General features: G+C 44.9%; 1 protein-coding gene across 1 annotated transcript in view; it reads right to left on the bottom strand.

Moving 5' to 3' along the window:
• Positions 1-19,216, bottom strand: part of marc1 (mitochondrial amidoxime reducing component 1) — a 74,540-nt gene that overhangs the window by 1,653 nt on the left and 53,671 nt on the right. Inside the window, exons 5-6 of the mRNA XM_070889528.1 lie at positions 18,105-18,166; positions 17,719-17,790 (exon numbers count right to left, since the gene is read on the bottom strand). Coding sequence (XP_070745629.1) covers positions 17,719-17,790; positions 18,105-18,166 — 134 coding nt within the window. The remainder of the gene's footprint in view (positions 1-17,718; positions 17,791-18,104; positions 18,167-19,216) is intronic.

The raw sequence follows: 19,216 nt of genomic DNA, 5'->3' as shown, positions 1-19,216 counted from the left end.
AACCTAGCCACTTTAATGATACAACCAGTCTAATGTCCTATGATTTGATTGGCTAATAAGCATGACTCCGTTTTTCGCAAGTCAACTCTTTCATAGTTCAGAATTCCTTGGCATCCTTTGATCAAGACCAAGCCAAAAGGTGCATTTATGGCAAAAAGTGGAAACAGTTGCAGGAAGGACTGTATCCAGGGCTGGGTATCTACCATTAATGGGTTGGAGAGAAGCAAGCAGTTATTGCTGAAGCGCCACATCTCCATTGGGTGGAACCATATCCAATGGGTATGGTGTGTGTCTGTGCTGTGATCAGGAGGATGGTGATAATACACTTAAACATCTTATATGTTATGCTGCTCACTAGGGCACTTATGAAGAGGTCCTGGTTGCTGCTGTCAATGTAGTGAGTGCTTAATCCCATTACAACCAATTAGTTGAGTATTGACCAGAAGAGGGGAGGGGGGCATCATAACTCCAGGTGGTTTCTTCTCACTTGGTTGCAGATAACCCTGTAAACCAATGCCTTTAGGAGCTGGGTGATCCCAACTGGGCAAGCAGCAGGCAGCTGGCCAGTCCTCTGTGATGGTAGGCTGCAAAGTTTTATTTGACTAAACGCCAGCAGTATGTCTGGCAGGGTCTAGCACCTGAATTCATGAGGAATATGATAATACGCTCACACATCTGAGGTTTGCAACAGTGGTTAATGGTCACCAGAGATCTAGTACTGTGTAATGAGGATTAATAAATTATCTCGCAGTAAAAGATCCTCTAGGAATGAGTGACCATAATATGGCTGAATTTCAAATTCAGTTGGAGGGAGAGAAAGCTGGATCTCAAACCAGTGTCCTAAGCTTAAATAAAGGGGACTACAAAGGTATGAGGGCAGAGTTGGCTAAAGAAGATTGGGAAAATAGACTAAAGTATGGAATGGTTGATGAGCAGTGGCAGACATTTAAGGAGATATTTCATAAGTCACTACAAAAATATATCCCAATGAGAAGGAAAGACTGTAAGAGAAGGGATAACCATCTGTGGCTAATTAAGGAAATAAGGGACGGTATCAAATTGAAAACAAAGGCATACACTGTAGCCAAGACTAGTGGGAGGACAGAGGATTGGGAATTTTTTAAAAGCCAGCAGAGAACGACTAAAAAAATGATTACAAGAGGGAAGATAGATTATGAAAGTAAACTAGCACGAAATTTAAAAACAGATAGTAAGAGTTTCTACAGGTACATAAAAAGGAAAAGAGTGGTTAAAGTAAATGTTGGTCCCCTGGAGGATGAGACTGGGGAATTAATAATGGAGAACAGGGAAATGGCAGAGACATTGAACATAAAACTTTGTATCGGTCTTCACGGTAGAAAACACTAAAAACATCCCAATAGTGGATAATCAAGGGGCTAAAGGGAGGGAGGCACTTAATACAATCACTATCACGAATGAAGTAGTACTTGCTAAAATAATGGAACTAAAGGCAGACAAGTCCCCTGGACCTGATGTCTTACATCCTAGGGTCTTAAGAGAAGTGGCTGCAGAGATAGTGGATGCATTGGTTGTAATCTACCAAAATCCCCTGAATTCTGGAACGGTCCCAGCAGATTAGAAAACCGCAAATGTAACGCCCCTATTTAAAAAAGAAGGCAGACAAAAAGCAGGAAACTATAGACCAGTTAGCCTAACATCTGTCATTGGGAAAATGCTGGAGTCCATTATTAAGGAAGCAGTAGTGGGACATTTGGTAAAGCATGATTCAATCAAGCAGAGTCAGCATGATTTTTTGAAAGGGAAATCATGTTTGCCAAATTTGCTAGAGTTCTTTGAGGGGTGCCGCAGGGATTGGTGCTGGGTCCTCAACTATTTATAATCCATATTAATGACTTGGATGAAGGGATCAAGTGTAATGTAGCCAAGTTTTCTGATGATACAAAGATGGGTGGGAAAGCAAATTGTGAGGAGGACACAAAAAATTTGCAAAGGGATATAGACAGGCTAAGTGAGTGGGCAAAAATTTGGCAGATGGAGTATAATGTGGGTCAATGTGAGATTATCCACTTTGGCAGAAATAATAGAAAAGCAAATTATAATTTAAATAGAGAAAAATTGCAAAGTGCTGCAGTACAGAGACCTGGGGGTCCTTGTGCATGAAACACAAAAAGTTAGTATACAGGTACAGCAAGTAATCAGGAAGGCAAATGGAATGTTGGCCTTTATTGCAAGGGGGAGAGAGTATTAAAACCAGAGAAGTCCTGCTACAACTGTACAGGGTATTGGTGAGGCCATACCTGGAGTACTGCAGGCAGTTTTGGTCTCCGTATTTAAGGAAGGATATACTTGCATTGGACGCTGTTCAGAGAAGGTTCACTAAGTTGATTCCGGAGATGAGGGGTTGACTTATGAGGATAGGTTGAGCCTATACACATTGGAGTTCAGAAGAATAAGAGGTGATCTTATTGAAACTTATAAGATAATGAGGGGGCTCGACAAGTTGGATGCAGAGAGGATATTTCCACTCATAGCGGAAACTAAAACTGGGGGACATAGTCTTAGAATAAGCGGCTGCCCATTTAAAACTGAGATGAGGAGAAATTTCTTCTCAGAGGGTTGTAAATCTATGGAATTCTCTGCCCCAGAGAGCTGTGGAGGCTGGGTCATTGAATATATTTAAGGCGGAGATAGACAGATTTTTGAGCGATAAGGGAGTAAAGGGTTATGGGGAGTGGGCAAGGAAGTGGAGCTGAGTCCGTGATCAGATCAGTTGTGATCTTATTGAATGGCGGAGCAGGCTCGAGGGGCCAAATGGCCTACTCCTGCTCCTATTTCTTATGTTCTTATGTTCTTATGTTCTTCTGGCTTCTGTCCAAGAACAACTGTAAAAAAGGCACCTAACTTTTTGAGCCCTCCATATCCTTACTGCTTTCTCCTTGCAGAGCCTATGATCTGAGCAGGGTTGAGTGCAAGACTAAAGCCTACTTCTTCTCAGGCAGGTGCACTTCCTTATGGGCACTCAATTGCTGAAGGTTGAGGCAGGAGAATAAGTCAAGATGCACCGTCATGTCCTCTGCCTCTGCATAATTTCCATTCTTGCTCTTCCTTAGGCACAAGTGATTCTTCCCACTTGGGACTCCCAGGAAATCCCTTGGCAATGTAAAATGGACAGAAATCAAACACCACAGGTAGCCGCACATTTTTTCTCTTTTCATGTCCAGGGAATGCAAAGTCTTTAACAGGAGGCAGGAACTATTCAAGGTAGCGTAAACCCAGAATATTACTTCACAGTAAGTCAAGCTATTAGAACCTGAAAACATCACTAAATTAGTAAAGAAGAAATTAGAAAATGATTGGGAAGATTTTTTTTGTTTAAAGGATGCTAAATAATGGAATAATCTGCAAAGTGGAATCGCAGAACCAAAAAATTGAGGACATTCAAAATGAATGTTAGGTTGAGAGAGTTAGGGTATTAAGGGCGAGTTCAGTGGGCTAAATGGCTTTTCTCACCTTTTTGTTATGTTTTTATTCTGTGCTTTCTAAATAGCTCCAATAATGACATCTAGTGGCAGCAAGATTACCTGCTAGCTGACTCAGTCTTCAGTTAGTATTTGGTATGAGGACAGACAAGATAGACTGTGGCATCTTGCTGGGGCGGGCCCGGCTTCTACTCGTTGGCCGGGCCCATTTAGCCTCCCCCCCCCTCCCTCCCTCCCTCCCTCTCCTCTCCCGCCCCTCCCTCCCTCTCCTCTCCCCCCCTCCCTCCTTCTCCTCTCCCCCATCCCTCTCCTCCCCTCCCCTCCCTCCCTCTCCTCTACCCCCCTCCCTCCCTCTCCTCTACCCCCCTCCCTCCCTCTCCTCTACCCCCTCCCTCTCCCCCGCCTCCGTCTCCTCTCCCCCCTTTCCCTCTCCTCTCCCCCCCTTTCCCTCTCCCCTCCACCCCCGTCTCCTCTCCGCCCCCTCCCCTCGCTGTCAAACACATAGACACTGACAGACAGAGAGAGAGACACTGACAGAGAGAGACACCGACAGAGAGAGAGAGAGAGACACACACACACTGACAGACAGAGAGAGAGAGACGCTGACAGAGAGAGACACACTGGGGGGGGGGGGGGGGGGGGGCCTGTCCCAGCACGCTGTTGGAGGGCTCCCGGTGCTGCAGTCGGTGAGTAGAAACTTAATTTTTTATTTATTGATTTTTTAATTTTTTTAATTGATTTATTGGTTGATTTATTGATTTATTTATCATTTATTATTGATGATGGCTCTTTATTTGTAAAAGTGATGTGTTTCATGTTTGTAAACTTCCCTTTCCCCCCCCCCTCCCTCCCATCTCTCTTCCATACGCCTGTTTTCTAAGTGTAGGCAAGGTTTTTCTGAGCGTACAAAAATCTCACTTACTCCATTCTAAGTTAGTTTGGAGTAAGTTTTCGCTGCCTAAACTTTCAAAATAGGCGTAAGTGGCTGGACACACCCCCTTTTGAAAAAAAAATCTGTTCTAAAATGAAACTATTCTAACTCACTAGAACTGGAGCAAACTAAATGCCGAGAATTGCAATTTTGAAGATATTCCATTCTAAACCAGTTGCTCCAAAAAAATAGGAGCAACTCAGGCCGAAACTTGACCCCATAGTGAGGGTGTTTTCAGGCGACTTTCATACAGTCCTTCCAATGCTCTGCAGACTGCACCCATCACTGATTTTCCTATATCATCAAACTCAACAATCCAAAGTATCTTTCAATCAAATTTCAGTATCCAAATGTGATGAATGAACTGTCCTTTGTACAATCTTTATAGTTGGATCACCCGTTACCAACCATTTGTCTTAAAAAAAAATGTTTTGCTCAGTAGCTCCCCTTCTTCTACTGAAAGTGTCATCTTCTACTAGACTACAATTCACAAAAGTTGGACATCCTCTGGTTCCTCATCCAAATGGCTAATCTTCATGTGTGATTCTAGACTATGGATGTTGACAGGATGTCTGATTGTGAAGGACATTTTAGCCATGCTGATCTGATCCTCAGCCAATATCCACAAATGCAACAGGGACCAGTGATCAGAAGCAGGAACCTTAACAGATTTCTGCTTCCATGGCTCAGGAGCACTGAGGCAATTATTGATTCCTCACCACTGCTCTCAGCTAACTCAGCACCGACCATAACTTGAACTTGGGGTTTCCTGATGTGTTTGGCTTTATCAACTGCTATGTCGGGAGCTTATATGAAACATTATTATGAAAAGTGCAGAGAATTTGATTTTATCATCTCTTTGAAGGACACTATTTAAAAAATAATAATTTGGCACACCTTTATGGTTCCAGCTCTTTGTTCTGATAGCTACGAGGTGAAATTCTTCTTTGTTAAATGTAGCAAAAAAGATGTCAGAATATGAAGTAGTGTTCCCTGCTTAAATGCATTGCCTACTTTATGGCTAAACAAAGTCACTTATTGTTATCCTCAGGGAGTCCAGGGCAAGGAGACTGTGACTTTCTGTGTGGCCCAGAACACTTTTGCTCCTTCTGGTGCCACATAGGACATATTTTGACTCATCCAGAGGACCTTTTGTCCTTCTCACCAGGTGCTGACTTGCTTCAGACTGGCAGGAAAGCCGTGGCAGCTTCATTGCACAGACGCCGCTTAAGATGCCATTGGGGTCCTATTGACATAATAGGACCCAATTTGTATAAATTCACAAGGCTCCTGCCTGCTTTAGGTATGCGTTTTATCTGCCTGTAGAACCCTGCAGGTTAATATGGAGACAATGAGAAAGGTTCAATTTCCAAGACTTGCTTGTTTTTAACTGCCCACCCAGGTGGGTAGGATTAAAATTGATTCCTGCCTGATTGTTGCTTCTAGAATTGCAATATTAGCAATGCTATCGTCAACATGCCAACTGTCTATATAGGAAGTCTGCACATTATAGCTACAGATTATTCTAACAGTTTAGCCAACACAGAAAATCTTGCCTGTTTCAAAGGAAAGCCACTGAAAAGAATACGATGGGGTAGAGATATTAAAAGCACGATTTGATTTTGTTTAGAGAAACTAGGGGATAGAATTTGGAATTCCCTAAAGAAGGGAATCAGCAGATGGATAAAAGGAAAGTCCATGATAGAATACATGGGCTCTTGATGGAACAGACTTAATGGGCCACGTGCCTTTTTTTGCTCGGGATTTCCTTCCGGTTCCTATAATAGTAATTCTAAAAGATGGAGGCCATTGTTGATGAAGTGGAAATATATAAAATTATACATCAAACTTTTGCACTCTGAATTTTCTTCCTTCACAGGTTTTCCACCTCTGTGTTTTATTTTGTTTCATTTCCTGTTGCTTTGCAAAAATGTTCCTTCATTTCCTGTATTCATTGGCCTTTCTAGGTTCTACTTCCAATTGTCTCCACCTTATTCCAACAGCAGTAGTGTGTATCATGGACTAAAGCAAATGAACCGAAAATAAAGTATTAGCTTACCTTTCGGAAATGGAGCACAGCCAATGGGGAGAGGATTAAATAGAGATATTCCCAGGAGAATGATCAGATAGCATAAGCAGGAGCCAGAAAACTGTGACATCAGTCAAATTTTAGAACTCCAGTTGTTTTTTTTTAAAAAGATGGACAGCTGTCAGTATTATTTTTCCACACATTGGGTACAATGGGGATAAGCAACCTGTCTTGTTGCAGCCCATCTGACAGCTCTGACCCACTTTCCTTTCATATCAAAAATTAAAATGTTTGCTTATTCCATCACACCTGATCAGGATGCCTACATCCTGCACACTGAAGGTAATTGTCAATTTTTAATTAAGGACAGTGATTGAAAGTAATTTGATAATGATGCTGTGTGTACTGAATCCGGTGGGCAATAAAGGGTGCAAAAATATGTGAGCAATGCTGAATTTAGTCATTTAAAAAATCTTGAACTCAAAAGTAAAATCATGAGATATGTGATTGAAAAGAAACAAGAAACTTCATGTGGACTCTTTCGCCAAATTAAAGCTGGGCTGGAAAACTGATGGACTTGATCTTTGAACTTTCAGTCAAGGTCAATTACCTTCAATTTAGTAAGTCTCACACATGCAATATTTTGTTTAAGAAAGCAGCACCACCATGCTAATAGCAGCAGAAATAACATAGCAATCTGTTAATACTCTTCTGCGCTGGTGCAGTCCTGAGTAATGATATTCAAATACGGATTATCAAAGGGAAATGGGCATGGTGGTGGGGTGCTGCCTGATGGGTGAAACAAAGAGGGAAGAAAAATATGTAAACCCTTATATTTATATCAATATTGTTCTCCTTAATCTTCCCTTTCATTCTTTTTGTTTTCTTCCTTTCTGATCTTTATTTTGTTTCTTTCTTGTTATTCTTTTCAGCCTTTGATTGTTCTAGTTTATGAAATCCTAGTTTAATAATCTAGTACTCAAAAGAACAGGTTTAAAATGAGAAGATATTTACCATTGTAGTATACTTTATTAATTTTTTTAACAAGTACACAATGCACTCTTATCCCTCCCTGCAATGAAGGGAATAGTTTTATCTCCTGAATGTACACTTCTAACTCAGTGAAACTCATCTCTCTCCACATCAGTCGTCATGACAGAAGTTAATAAGTTTATTGCATTTCTCAGTGCACCAATGCTGTTCAAGAAACCTGCTCATACAGAAGGTGGCAGCAACACACAGCTGCACCCCGTCCAGCCCACCAATATATTAAACAGTGGCTCGACCAAAGTAGCAGGAGTGCTACTTTAATTATATTGTAATAGATTGTGGTTGCCAGTAGATGTGCAGCTAAGGGTCCAGAGCATGATTTCTGATTACTAACTGTCCGTGCTGCAAGGTCCTTGAACTCCTGTTCCCTTTCTGAAACGGCACTTCTGCTGTGGTCCCACCCAATCCTCCCCTCAATGAATCCTGCAATCTTAACTAGTGAGAAAGAAGTAAACCTGCAGATATTCAAAGAAAAGAATTGCCGAGTGTTCACAACAGATGCCAGCCATGTGGTCTCGTTATAATCCACTCAATGAGCAGCCTGAACAGTAAGGAAATGGGCTTCTGGAGGGGCTCACAACACTGGGATCCTGACTCTGGAGTTCTGCTGGCATTTTCACATTGATGCACACCACAAAACTGTTTTGCACTGATGCTAAAGTACCAATATATGTGCAGTCTTATAATTGTCTTGCAGATTATCAACTTACTATTCTTACTGTTCTTTAATGCTTTTGTTTCTACTTTGCTGATTCATGGCCCTGCTTTCTTCGTACTGTATTTCTATTCTTTTATTTTCATCGCCATATTTTCTTTTTTGATTCTTTTAAAATCTCCCACTTTGTTCTCTGAAATTTGTCTTTCTCACTTCTATAAATTCCTTTTCTCCTCTAAACTTTTGCCGTTTTTCTTCCTTTAATCCTGTTCATTCTATGGTTTGTTGCTTTATGGCTCAATTGTTTTCTCATCTCTTCTCAACAAAAGTGCTGAACACTTCACTGAGGGTAGAATACCAACATTAAAGGGCATTAAGTCACTTGTTGTAGACCATGGATATCGTGTATTTGAAAAGGAAGGCCTAAGTCAACAATAGAAGTTCTGAGGAGGGAACAAATTAGAACACCACAGCTGGTAAGAGAAATAAGGCTTATGACATGCGTAGGAAGACCAATGATGCTCCTAAAAAAAATACAGGTGCAGCGTCCAAAATCCAGAATTCCAGAATCTGGAATGTTCCGGAATCCGGACCGATTGGTGGCAGGGTCGTCCGGAATCCGTAAAATGTTCCGGAATCCGGACCCGCCGACCCTGCCACCCCCGCGTTCCCGCCGCTGCCTGACCTCAGGCCTCGCCTCACCGCCACTGCCCTTACCTCGGGGCCTCCATGCCCGAACACCTCCTCCGCTACGGGGCCCGCCCGAATAGCTCCACTGCAGCAGGGCCTCGCCCGACTAGCTCCGCTGCAACAGGGCCCTGCCCGAACACTTCCTCAGCAGGGCGGCCCGCCCAAACAACTCCTTGGCGGTTGGGCCCCGCCCGATGACCTCACTGACTGGGCCAGCAGCCCAAACAACTCCTCGGCTAGCACCCCCCCGCCCCCCACCCCACCCCCGTTCTAACGTTCCGAAATCCGGAAATACCCAAACCTGGGCTCGGGTGTTTCCAGATTCGTGACATCAGAAAGACGTTCCAAGGTCCGGAAAAACATGGAATCCGGAACGGCCTCGGTCCCAAGGGTTCTGGATTCTGAACGCTGCACCTGTACCACGAAAACCTCAAATAGTGAAAACAGAGAATTAAGAGACAGAAAAATAAGAAGGAAATGCACATTTTTGTTCTCATATTCTTTGGTATAATTTTTTTGTGAATGGGATTTTTCGAAACCTAGTTGTTATATTTGCAAACCTCACCAATGTGTAAGACTTGCCATCAGGGGGCACACCTGTGGGAGACCTAAGGGTCACCTGTGCACCCTGGGCAAGCAGGTATAAAGCGCAATCCACCACACTGCTTACTCACTTTGGAGTTACATTAAAGAGACCAAGATCACAATGCTTTGAGCTTACAACACAGTCTTGTGGAGTTATTCTGAACATAATAATTGGCGACGAGTTATAGATCACGAACTTTCACATGGTAATGGCTGCCATTGGTATTCTTGAGATTTGATGAGAGTGAAGAATGGGAAGCCTTCGTTGAGTGTCTCGACCAGTACTTCGTGGCCAACGAGCTGGACACGGCAGAGCCAGCGGTCAAGCACAGGGCGATACTTCTCACCGTATGTGGGTCTTCAATATATGGCCTCGTCAAAAATCTGCTGGCACCGGTCAAACCAACGGACAAGGCTTACACAGAGCTGTGTACACTGGTTCGGGAACACCTCAAGCCGAAGGAGAGCATCCTAATGGCCAGGTATCGCTTTTACATGCACCATCGCTCTGAGGGCCAGAACGTGGCGAGCTTTGTCGCTGACCTAAGCCGCCTTGCGGGACAGTACGAATTTGCCGGATCTTTGGGGGAAATGTTGCGGGACTTTTTCATGCTTGGAATCGGCCACGAGGTCATTCTTCACAAACTGTTGTCTGCCGAATCCCTAGATCTGAGCAAGGCCATCACGATAGCCCACGCTTTCATATCCACGAGCGACAACACGAAACAGATATCTTCACAGCATCGAAGCTCACCGGCAAGTACTATGCATAAAATAATGCCTTCAGCAGGCAGAACTGTATATGGCAGAGCCTACACGACCACAGAGGCCAGGCCTAGGGTGACTCAGAGGCCGCTCTGGGGTGTGAATGCTGGCACTGCAGGAGCAGTCATAGAGCCCATCAATGTCGATTCAAGTACTATGTGTGCAAGGGCTGTGGAACAATGGGGCACCTCCAGTGAATGTGCAAATGACCTCCGACTCACCAGGTGGCAGAGTCAGCAGAGGACGACCGATCCAGTGTTGATCACGTTGAACGAGCAGAAGAGGCAACTCAACCTGAGGATGAAGAGGAAGTGTATGGGGTACACACCTTCACCATCAAAAGCCCTCCGATAATGTTAAAAGTTAAACTTAACGGCATTCCAGGCTCCATGGAATTGGACACAGGGGCGAGTCAATCAATCATGAGCCAAAAGGCTTTTGAGAAACTGTGGGGCAACAAGGCACAAAACTGAGCCCGATTCACACAAAGAACCAAAGATCTCATACCTGTTATCTACAGTGCGGCAGTGAAAGTATCGTACGACGGAATGGTGCCTGATTTACCACTATGGATTATACCACGCGATGGCCCAACGCTGTTCAGCAGAAGCTGGCTAGGAAAGATCCGATGGAACTGGGATGACATCAAAGCACTGTCTTCGGTGGATGACGCCTCGTGTGCCCAAGTGCTAAACAAATTCCCGGCGTTATTTGAGCCAGGCATCGGCAACTTCACAGGTGTCAAGGTGCAGATACATCTTGTTCCTGGGGCACGGCCCTTCATCACAAGGCCCGAGCAGTCCCATATATGATGCGAGAGAAAGTCGAGATCGAGCTGGACAGACTTCAACGAGAGGGAATCATATCGCCAGTCAAGTTCAACGAATGGGCCACTCCAATCGTGCCAGTGCTAAAGAGCGATGGGATGGTCAGAATCTTCGGGGACTACAAGGTAACGATCAACCAAGTCTCGTTACAGGACCAGTACCCACTACCTAAAGCGGAGGACCTATTCGCAATGCTAGCAGGAGGAAAGTCATTCACCAAGCTAGATCTAACCTCTGCTTACATGACACAGGAGCTGGCTGAATCGTCAAAGAAATTGAAGTGCATCAATACGCACAAAGGACTGTTCGTGTACCACAGATTCCCCTTTGGGACTCGCTCGGCTGAGGCCATCTTCCAGAGGAACATGGAGAGTCTGCTGAAATCGGTTCCATGCACCGTGGTGTTTCAAGACGACATCTTGATCACTGGTCACAACACCACCGAACACTTACACAACCGGGAAGAGGTTCTAAAGCGACTGTACAGAGTGGGACTCAGGCTGAAATGCTCCAAGTGTGTTTTCCTGGCGCCAGAGGTCGAATTTCTGGGGAGAAAGATTGCGGCAGACGGCATTAGACCCACGGACTCCAAGACGGAGGTCATCATGAATGCACCCAGACCACAGAATGTGACGGAGCTGCGTTCGTTCCTGAGACTCAACTATTTTGGTAACTTTTAGCACTTTGCTAGAACCCTTGCATTTATTGCTACGCAAGGGTGACGACTGGGTTTGGGGTAAATCTCCAGAGACAGCCTTTAATAAGGCCAGAAACCTGCTATGCTCTAACAAGTTACTTGTATTGTATGACCCATGTAAACGCTTAGTACTAGCTTGTGATGTTTCGTCATACAGGATCGGTTGTGTGTTACAGCAAGCAAATGTTTCAGGCAAACTGCAACCGGTTGCATATGCGTCCAGAAGTTTATCTAAGGCTGAAAGAGCCTACAGTATAGTTGAGAAAGAAGCATTAGCATGTGTATACGGGGTTAAGAAAATGCACCAATACCTATTTGGTCTCCGGTTCAAGCTCGAAACCAACCACAAACCGCTTACTTCACTGCTCTCAGAAAGCAAAGGTATTAACACCAATGCTTCGTCCCGCATCCAAAGATAGGCGCTAACATTATCTGCGTATGACTCTGTAATCCGCCACAGACCAGGCACTGAGAACTGCGCTGACGCCCTCAGTCGGTTGCCATTGCCCACCACCGGGGTGGAAATGGCGCAATCCGCAGACTTGCTTCTTGTAATGGATGCTTTTGAGAGCGAGGGGTCACCCATCACGGCTTGCCAGATCAGGACCTGGACTAGCCAGGACCCGGTGCTATCACTAGTAAAAAGCTGCATCCTCAATGGGAGCTGGTCGGGGGTTCCCAGGGAAATGCAAGACAAAATTAAGCCGTTCCACCGACGCAAGGATGAAATGTCCATCCAATCGGATTGCCTCCTATGGGGGAATCACATGGTTTTGCCAAAAAAAGGCTGGGAAACGTTTATACGCGACCTACACAGTACCCATCCAGGCATAGTCATGATGAAGGCTACCGCCAGGTCGCACATTTGGTGGCCCAGCATTGACTCGGAATTGGAGTCATGCGTACACCAATGCGACACCTGCTCACAGTTGAGCAACGCACCAAGGGAGGCCCCACTGAGTCTGTGGTCATGGCCCTCCAAACCGTGGTCCAGGGTCCACGTAGATTTTGCTGGCCCTTTTCTAGGAAATATATTTCTAGTAGCAGTGGACGCTTACTCTAAATGGATTGAATGTATAATAATGTCATCATGTACATCCACTGCCACCATTGAAAGCCTCAGGGCCGTGTTCGCCACCCATGGTTTGCCCGACGTCCTTGTTAGTGACAATGGACTGTGTTTCACCAGCTCGGAATTCAATGAGTTCATGACCCGCAATGGCTTTAAGCATGTCAGGTCTGCCCCATTTAAGCCGGTTATCTCGGGTCCTGCTCAGCTACTGGATGCGCCCCCAGTCGCTCACTGAGGTTCCCCCTGCAGAATTGTTAATGAAGAGAGCACTCAAAACCAGGCTTTCCTTAGTCCACCCAGATCTCAATGATCATGTCGAAACCCGGCAGCACTGGCATAATGTGTACCACGATTGCGTGGCTGTATCGCGTGACAATGAGGTTAATGATCCTGTGTTTGTTCTCAATTACGGTCATGGTCCCAAATGGATTGCTGGTACTGTTTTAGCCAAGGAGGGAAATAGAGTGTTTGTTGTTAAACTGTTGAATGGGCAAACGTGCAGAAAGCACTTGGATCAGACCAAACTGCGATTCACTGACAACCAAGAACAGTTTGAAGAAGACGTTACCATCTATGATCCACCAACACACACCCAACCAGCAATTGACCTCGCTGTCAACCACGAGGATGAACCCACCATGCCCGACAGCCCGATCAGACCAGCCGCGCTGCCGTGCAGCAATGATCCGACCAACTCACCCATGCCAGGACTTCAACTCAGGCGATCGCCTCAACCTGTAAACAACTTAACTTGTACATAAGACTTGGGCGGGGGGGAGTGAAGTTATGTATGCAAGCCTCACCAATGTGTAAGACTTGCCACCATGGGGCACACCTGTGGGAGACCTAAGGGTCACCTGGGCAAGCAGGTATAAAAGGCAATCCACCACACTGCTTCCTCACATTGGAGTTACATTAAAGAGACCAAGGTCACAATGGTTTGAGCTTACAATGTAGTCTTGTGGAGTTATTCTGAACATTATACTAGTGAAGTGAAGTGTTTGTGTTTTTTGATTACTTACTTGCTTTTTAACAAATATGAAATTTCAACCAATCAGCATGTTTTGATCTTGCAGACACATTGAACACTCTGCCACACCGTGGACACACTCCAGATAGATTACATAGGATACACGACACAGAAACAAAGCCATTCGGCCCAACCAGTCCATGCCAGCATTTATCCTCCACTCGAGCCTCCTCCCGTCTTTCCTCATCTAAATTTAAGTGCATAACCCTCTATTTCTTTCTCCCTCATATGCTTGTCTAGCCTCCCCTTAAATGCATCTACGCTATTCGCTTCAACCATTCCTATGGTAGCGAGCTCCACATTCCCACCACTCTTTGGATAAAGAAGTTTCTTCTGAATTGCCTATTGGATTTCTTGGTGAATATCTTATATTGATGACCTCGAGTTGTGGTCTTCCCCTACAAGATATATTAATAACATTTGCGATGGCCTAGCAAAGCAAAATCATCAAGTTTTACAGATGATACTAAAACAGGAGACAGATAATGAGGTATAAGGCAACCAGATTCAGAAGATTTAGATCTTCTAGGCAACTGGTTCAATAAGTGACAGATGAACTCGCTGCGGATAGATGAAAATTAATTAGTATGTGGAAAAGGAATCAAAAGATAGAGCATGAGAGTGGTGCAGCATTCCGATCACCAAAAAGATCTGGAGGTTTTAAATCTATGAACCCGCCAGTGTAGTAATTAGCAGCAAAAAAAATCTTGGGTGCTTTAGCAGAGGGATAGATTATAATCTGAAGAAGTTATACTGTTGTGGTATATGAGATTGTTTAATCTCCATCTGGAGCACTTTATGCGTTTCCGGTCATGTAATCATAAGAAGGATATTATTGCTCTTGAAGGGGATACAGAAGCAATGAACGGAAATAATTCCAGGTATCTGAAATTTATATTTTGAGAAAAGGTTAAAGATGCTGAGCTTGTTTTCTTTGGAAAAGAGACTGAGATGCTTTCAAGATTACAAAAGGAAATTGACAGCATGGATTTAGGAAACAGCTCAAATACTAAATCGTGTACTTTAACCTCTCTTCCCCTGCTCAGCGGGAATAGTGTGAGCAGGGGCTTAAGATTGGGGGGGAGTTTGTGCCGTGTGCTCGACGCCATTCCGCTCCCCAATCTTAATTTTTACAATTTTTACATTTTTTTTTAAAGATGGTTCTTTGTGAACCAGTAGGAGCAGGAGTGCTCCCCCTGGCTCCACAAGTATAACTTGGGCTAACTCTGGCTGGGGCATTCTCCCCGCCACCAATTGTGGACTTTATCCATTTCCCCCATCCTGCCTTTCTTACTTACCAGGTCAGTACTGGCTATGACATAGTCCACAATTCTAGAAGATGTGCAGCAGTGTGCTCAGCCTGGTTCTCGAAAATGATGTGCAGCAAAGAAAATAACACAAATGGCCTTTCTCCGTGGTTTTGTGATATAAGTTTGAGATTGAAGCAATGATAGCTCACTCAGTTTGTTCAACCCAATAGTGATTCACACAGATTGAGGATGGACCCACTAATGCCACAGTGCTTAGCTTATACGAAGGTTTTCTGCCCTGGTGGTAAAATTGATCTACTTGGTCCAACCTTCAACATTTGCAATTAGCCCTCACAAGTGGGACTATGGGATACATGTCAAGACAGTGCTAGGTCTATATTTTTAGGTGAGGACATTTACAATGTTAAAGGAGCTATACAAATGCAAGTTGTTGGAGAGATACAGGGGCCGAAATTCAGGCACGCCAGAAAGCTGGCACACCTATGATTTTTTTTACCTCGTTTTTCCGCCGGGAGCGTTGAGTCGGCCTCTTGATCGCTTTTCGGCACTTAGTAATTTTTTTAAATGTTGGACCGGAAGTCAGCTATAGTGGGGGCAGAAGTGCGGCGGTAAGTCAGGGGCAAACGTTGGGGTGGGATCAGGACTCCGCCGCCGTCACTCAGCAGCAGAGCAGTGGTGACGTTACAGAGCGTGTGCGTCATCACGCTCTCTCCCCTCCGTTAAAGGGGAGAGACTCGGGCATTTTTTATCTTTGGCCACTGAGCCACCAGGGAGGGTTTCGGCCAGGCCAATGGCCTGGCACCCAAGAGGGGTTGCTAAGCTGCCTGTTGGCAGACCGGTCGAACCCGGGGGCATAATTTTGCCAGCCAATCGGGAAGTCGGCCAGCAAAAATAACAACATGGCGGCAGCGGTAGTGGGCCCTCCCCGTGATGGGCCGCCGCGCTGCTAGGTCGCACGCAGTGAGGATAAGGTGCACTGACAGAGAAAACTGTCCGGGGCTCTGTGCAGTGGGGCAACAATTTTTTCCCCTAAATACGGGTCAGTCTTCTGCAGGTGAGGGAGAGCGGCGGTGCGCGTTTTGATGATGTGCTTGCGGCGGTTGGCGGCAGTGGGGCAGAAGTGGGGACAGGCTGAAAAATCCCCGACCTGAATTTGGGTCGGGGAGGCCAATGGACTGCAACGCAGAGGCCACTCGATTCCGCCCCTTTGGCCGCCACAAAACGCCGGAAACGGGCCTTATACAGACCCTAAATATCGGCCCAACAGTCTCTATTGCTTATAGTGGACACATTAGTGCTAACACAATTTGTTTGTTATACGCGTTGGATGATTTATATTTTAACATTTTCCATTTAAAGCCCTTCAATCCACCTAATCAATGATTATACTTCAACTATCCTGTATGACTCAGGGACATGGATGGTGCTGCTGAAACTCAGCATAATTCCGACCCACTCACAGTTTTCTGTGGTGCAATGTACACCATAGTTATTGAGTAATGTTCTGTACGATTCACACACTGTAAGCAGCCACTTTGTAATTTGACAATAACAGTAATGGCAAATGGTTAGCGCTATTTGCCCAATTTAAACATTGGCGGTTTAAGTGGTGAGGCCTGTACTAGAGGGTGACTGAATTCTAGCAGGGATTACCGGATAACAATCAAGAGCAGAAACCATCGGCAATCTTTACCTCCCTAATAAGGGATACTGAGGCCAACTATAAAGCCATCTGAGGTTAGCTTTTTTTAAAAATTCGTTCCCGAGATGTGAGCGTCGCGGGCAAGGCCAGTATTTATTGCTCATCCCGAACTGCCCTTGAGAAGGTGGCGGTGAGCCTTCTTGAACGGCAGTAGTCCCTATGGTGAAGGTACTCCCATAATGCTGCGAGGGAGGGAGTTCCAGGATTTTGACCCAGCGATGATGAAGGAACAACGATATATTTCCATGCTAGGATTATGTGTGACATGGAGGGGAACTTGGACGTGATGGTGTTCCCACGCACCTGCTGCACTTGTCCTTCTAGGTGGTAGAGGTCAAGGATTTGGGAAGTGCTGTCGAAGCAGCCTTGGCGAGTTGCTGCAGTGTATCTTGTAGATGGTACACACTGCAGTCACAGTGGAGGGAGTGAATGTTTAAGGTGGTGGATGGTGTGCCAATCAAGCGGGCTGCTTTGTCCTGGATGATGTCGAGCTTCTTGTGTTGTTGGAGATGCACTCATCCAAGCAAGTGGAGATTATTCCATCACACTCCTGACTTGTGCCTTGTAGTTGGTGGAAAGGCTTTGGGGAGTCAAGCGGTGAGACACTTGCCGCAGAATACCCAGCCTCTGACCTGCTCTTGTAACCACTGTATTTATGTGGTCAGTGGTGACCCCAAGGATGTTGATGGTGGGGGATTTGGCGATGGTAATGCCGGTGACTGTCAAGGGGCAGTGGTTAGACTCTTTCTTGTTGGAGATAGTCATTACCTGGCACTTGTGTTGCGCGAATGTTACTTGCTACTTATCAGCTAGCTCAACTCAGACCAGGAATCAAAACTGGAGCTTGCTGATCCACATGGCTCAGTTCTCCACTGACTAAGTTCAATGAGACATCAGGGAAGCTTGTGCATCTTATTTGATAATTGGTTGCATTAGTTTGTCTTTACATGTACCTCTTGAGCGTCCCCAGTGGCTCCTTCCTGTCTATGATTCCTGTATCTGGATCTACTGTTGTGAAAATGCATCTTGAAAGGAAGATAAAATAAACACATTAGGATGTGAAACATTTAAAACATGATAGTAATGATACAGTGCATAGGAGGATCAACATCTAGCATTAAGGTTTGGTGAGACACTGGGTCGATTGAAGAATTCCAGTTATTGAGAGGAGGGAAGAGTGACATTGGATGTTAAGTGTTCACTGGCTGCTTTTTCACACTTTCTCATTCTGCCAAGATTAATAATTGCAGGAGCCATCTCTCCCCTCCCAAAGGCTGCAGAAACTGTGTAGCAATTACTGTTAAGGCAAGAAGACCAGGAGAAATGGCTAAGCACATACCTCGTGCAAGACATTGTACGGTACAATTTTGCAGTCCCAATCTGTAAACCTTTCCATGTATCCTAAAAATTAAAAATATAGAAAGTAAGAACATAAGAACATGAGAACATAAGAAATAGGAACAGGAGTAGGCCATACGGCCCCTCAAGCCTGCACCACCATTCAATAAGATCATAGCTGATCTGATCATGGACTCAGGTCCACTTCCCTGCCCGTTCCCCATAACCCCTTATCCCCTTAGCGGTTAAGAAACTGTCTATTTCTGTCTTAAATTTATTCAATGTCCCAGCTTCCACAGCTCTCTGAGGCAGCGAATTCCACAGATTTACAACCCTCTGAGAGAAGAAATTTCTCCTCATTTTTGTTTTAAATGGGCAGCTCCTTATTCTAAGATCATGCCCTCCAGTTCTAGTTTCCCCTATCAGTGAAAACATCCTCTCTGCATTCACCTTGTCAAGCCCCTTCATAATCTTATACGTTTCGATAAGATCACCTCTCATTCTTCTGAATTCCAATGAGTAGAGGCCCAACCTACTCAACCTTTCCTCATAAGTCAACTCCCTCATCCCCGGAATCAACCTAGTGAACCTTTTGTGAACTGCCTCCAAAGCAAGTATATCCTTTCGTAAATATGGAAACCAAAATTGCACGCAGTATTCAAGGTGTAGCCTCACCAATACCCCGTATGGCTGTAGCAAGACTTCCCTGCTTTTATACTCCATCCCCTTTGCAATAAAGGCCAACATTCCGTTGGCCTTCCTGATCGCTTGCTGTACCTGCATACTAGCCTTTTGTGCTTCATGCACAAGTACCCCCAGGTCCCGCTGTACTGCAGCACTTTGCAATCTTTCTCCATTTAAATAATAACTTGTCCTTTGATTTTTTTCTGCCAATGCGCATGACCTCACACTTTCCAACATTATACTCCATCTGCCAAATTTTTGCCCACTCACTTAGCCTGTCTATGTCCTTTTGCAGATTTTTTGTGTCCTCCTCACATATTGCTTTTCCTCCCATCTTTGTATCATCAGCAAACTTGGCTATGTTACACTCAGTCTCTTCTTCCAAGCCATTAATATAGATAGTAAATACTTGGGGTCCCATCACTGATC

Source organism: Pristiophorus japonicus, chromosome 9 (genome assembly GCF_044704955.1).
Source record: "Pristiophorus japonicus isolate sPriJap1 chromosome 9, sPriJap1.hap1, whole genome shotgun sequence".
NCBI lineage: Eukaryota > Metazoa > Chordata > Chondrichthyes > Pristiophoridae > Pristiophorus > Pristiophorus japonicus.
The sequence above is the reverse complement of the archived record's forward strand: the minus strand, read 5'-3'. Positions and strand labels throughout refer to the sequence as shown.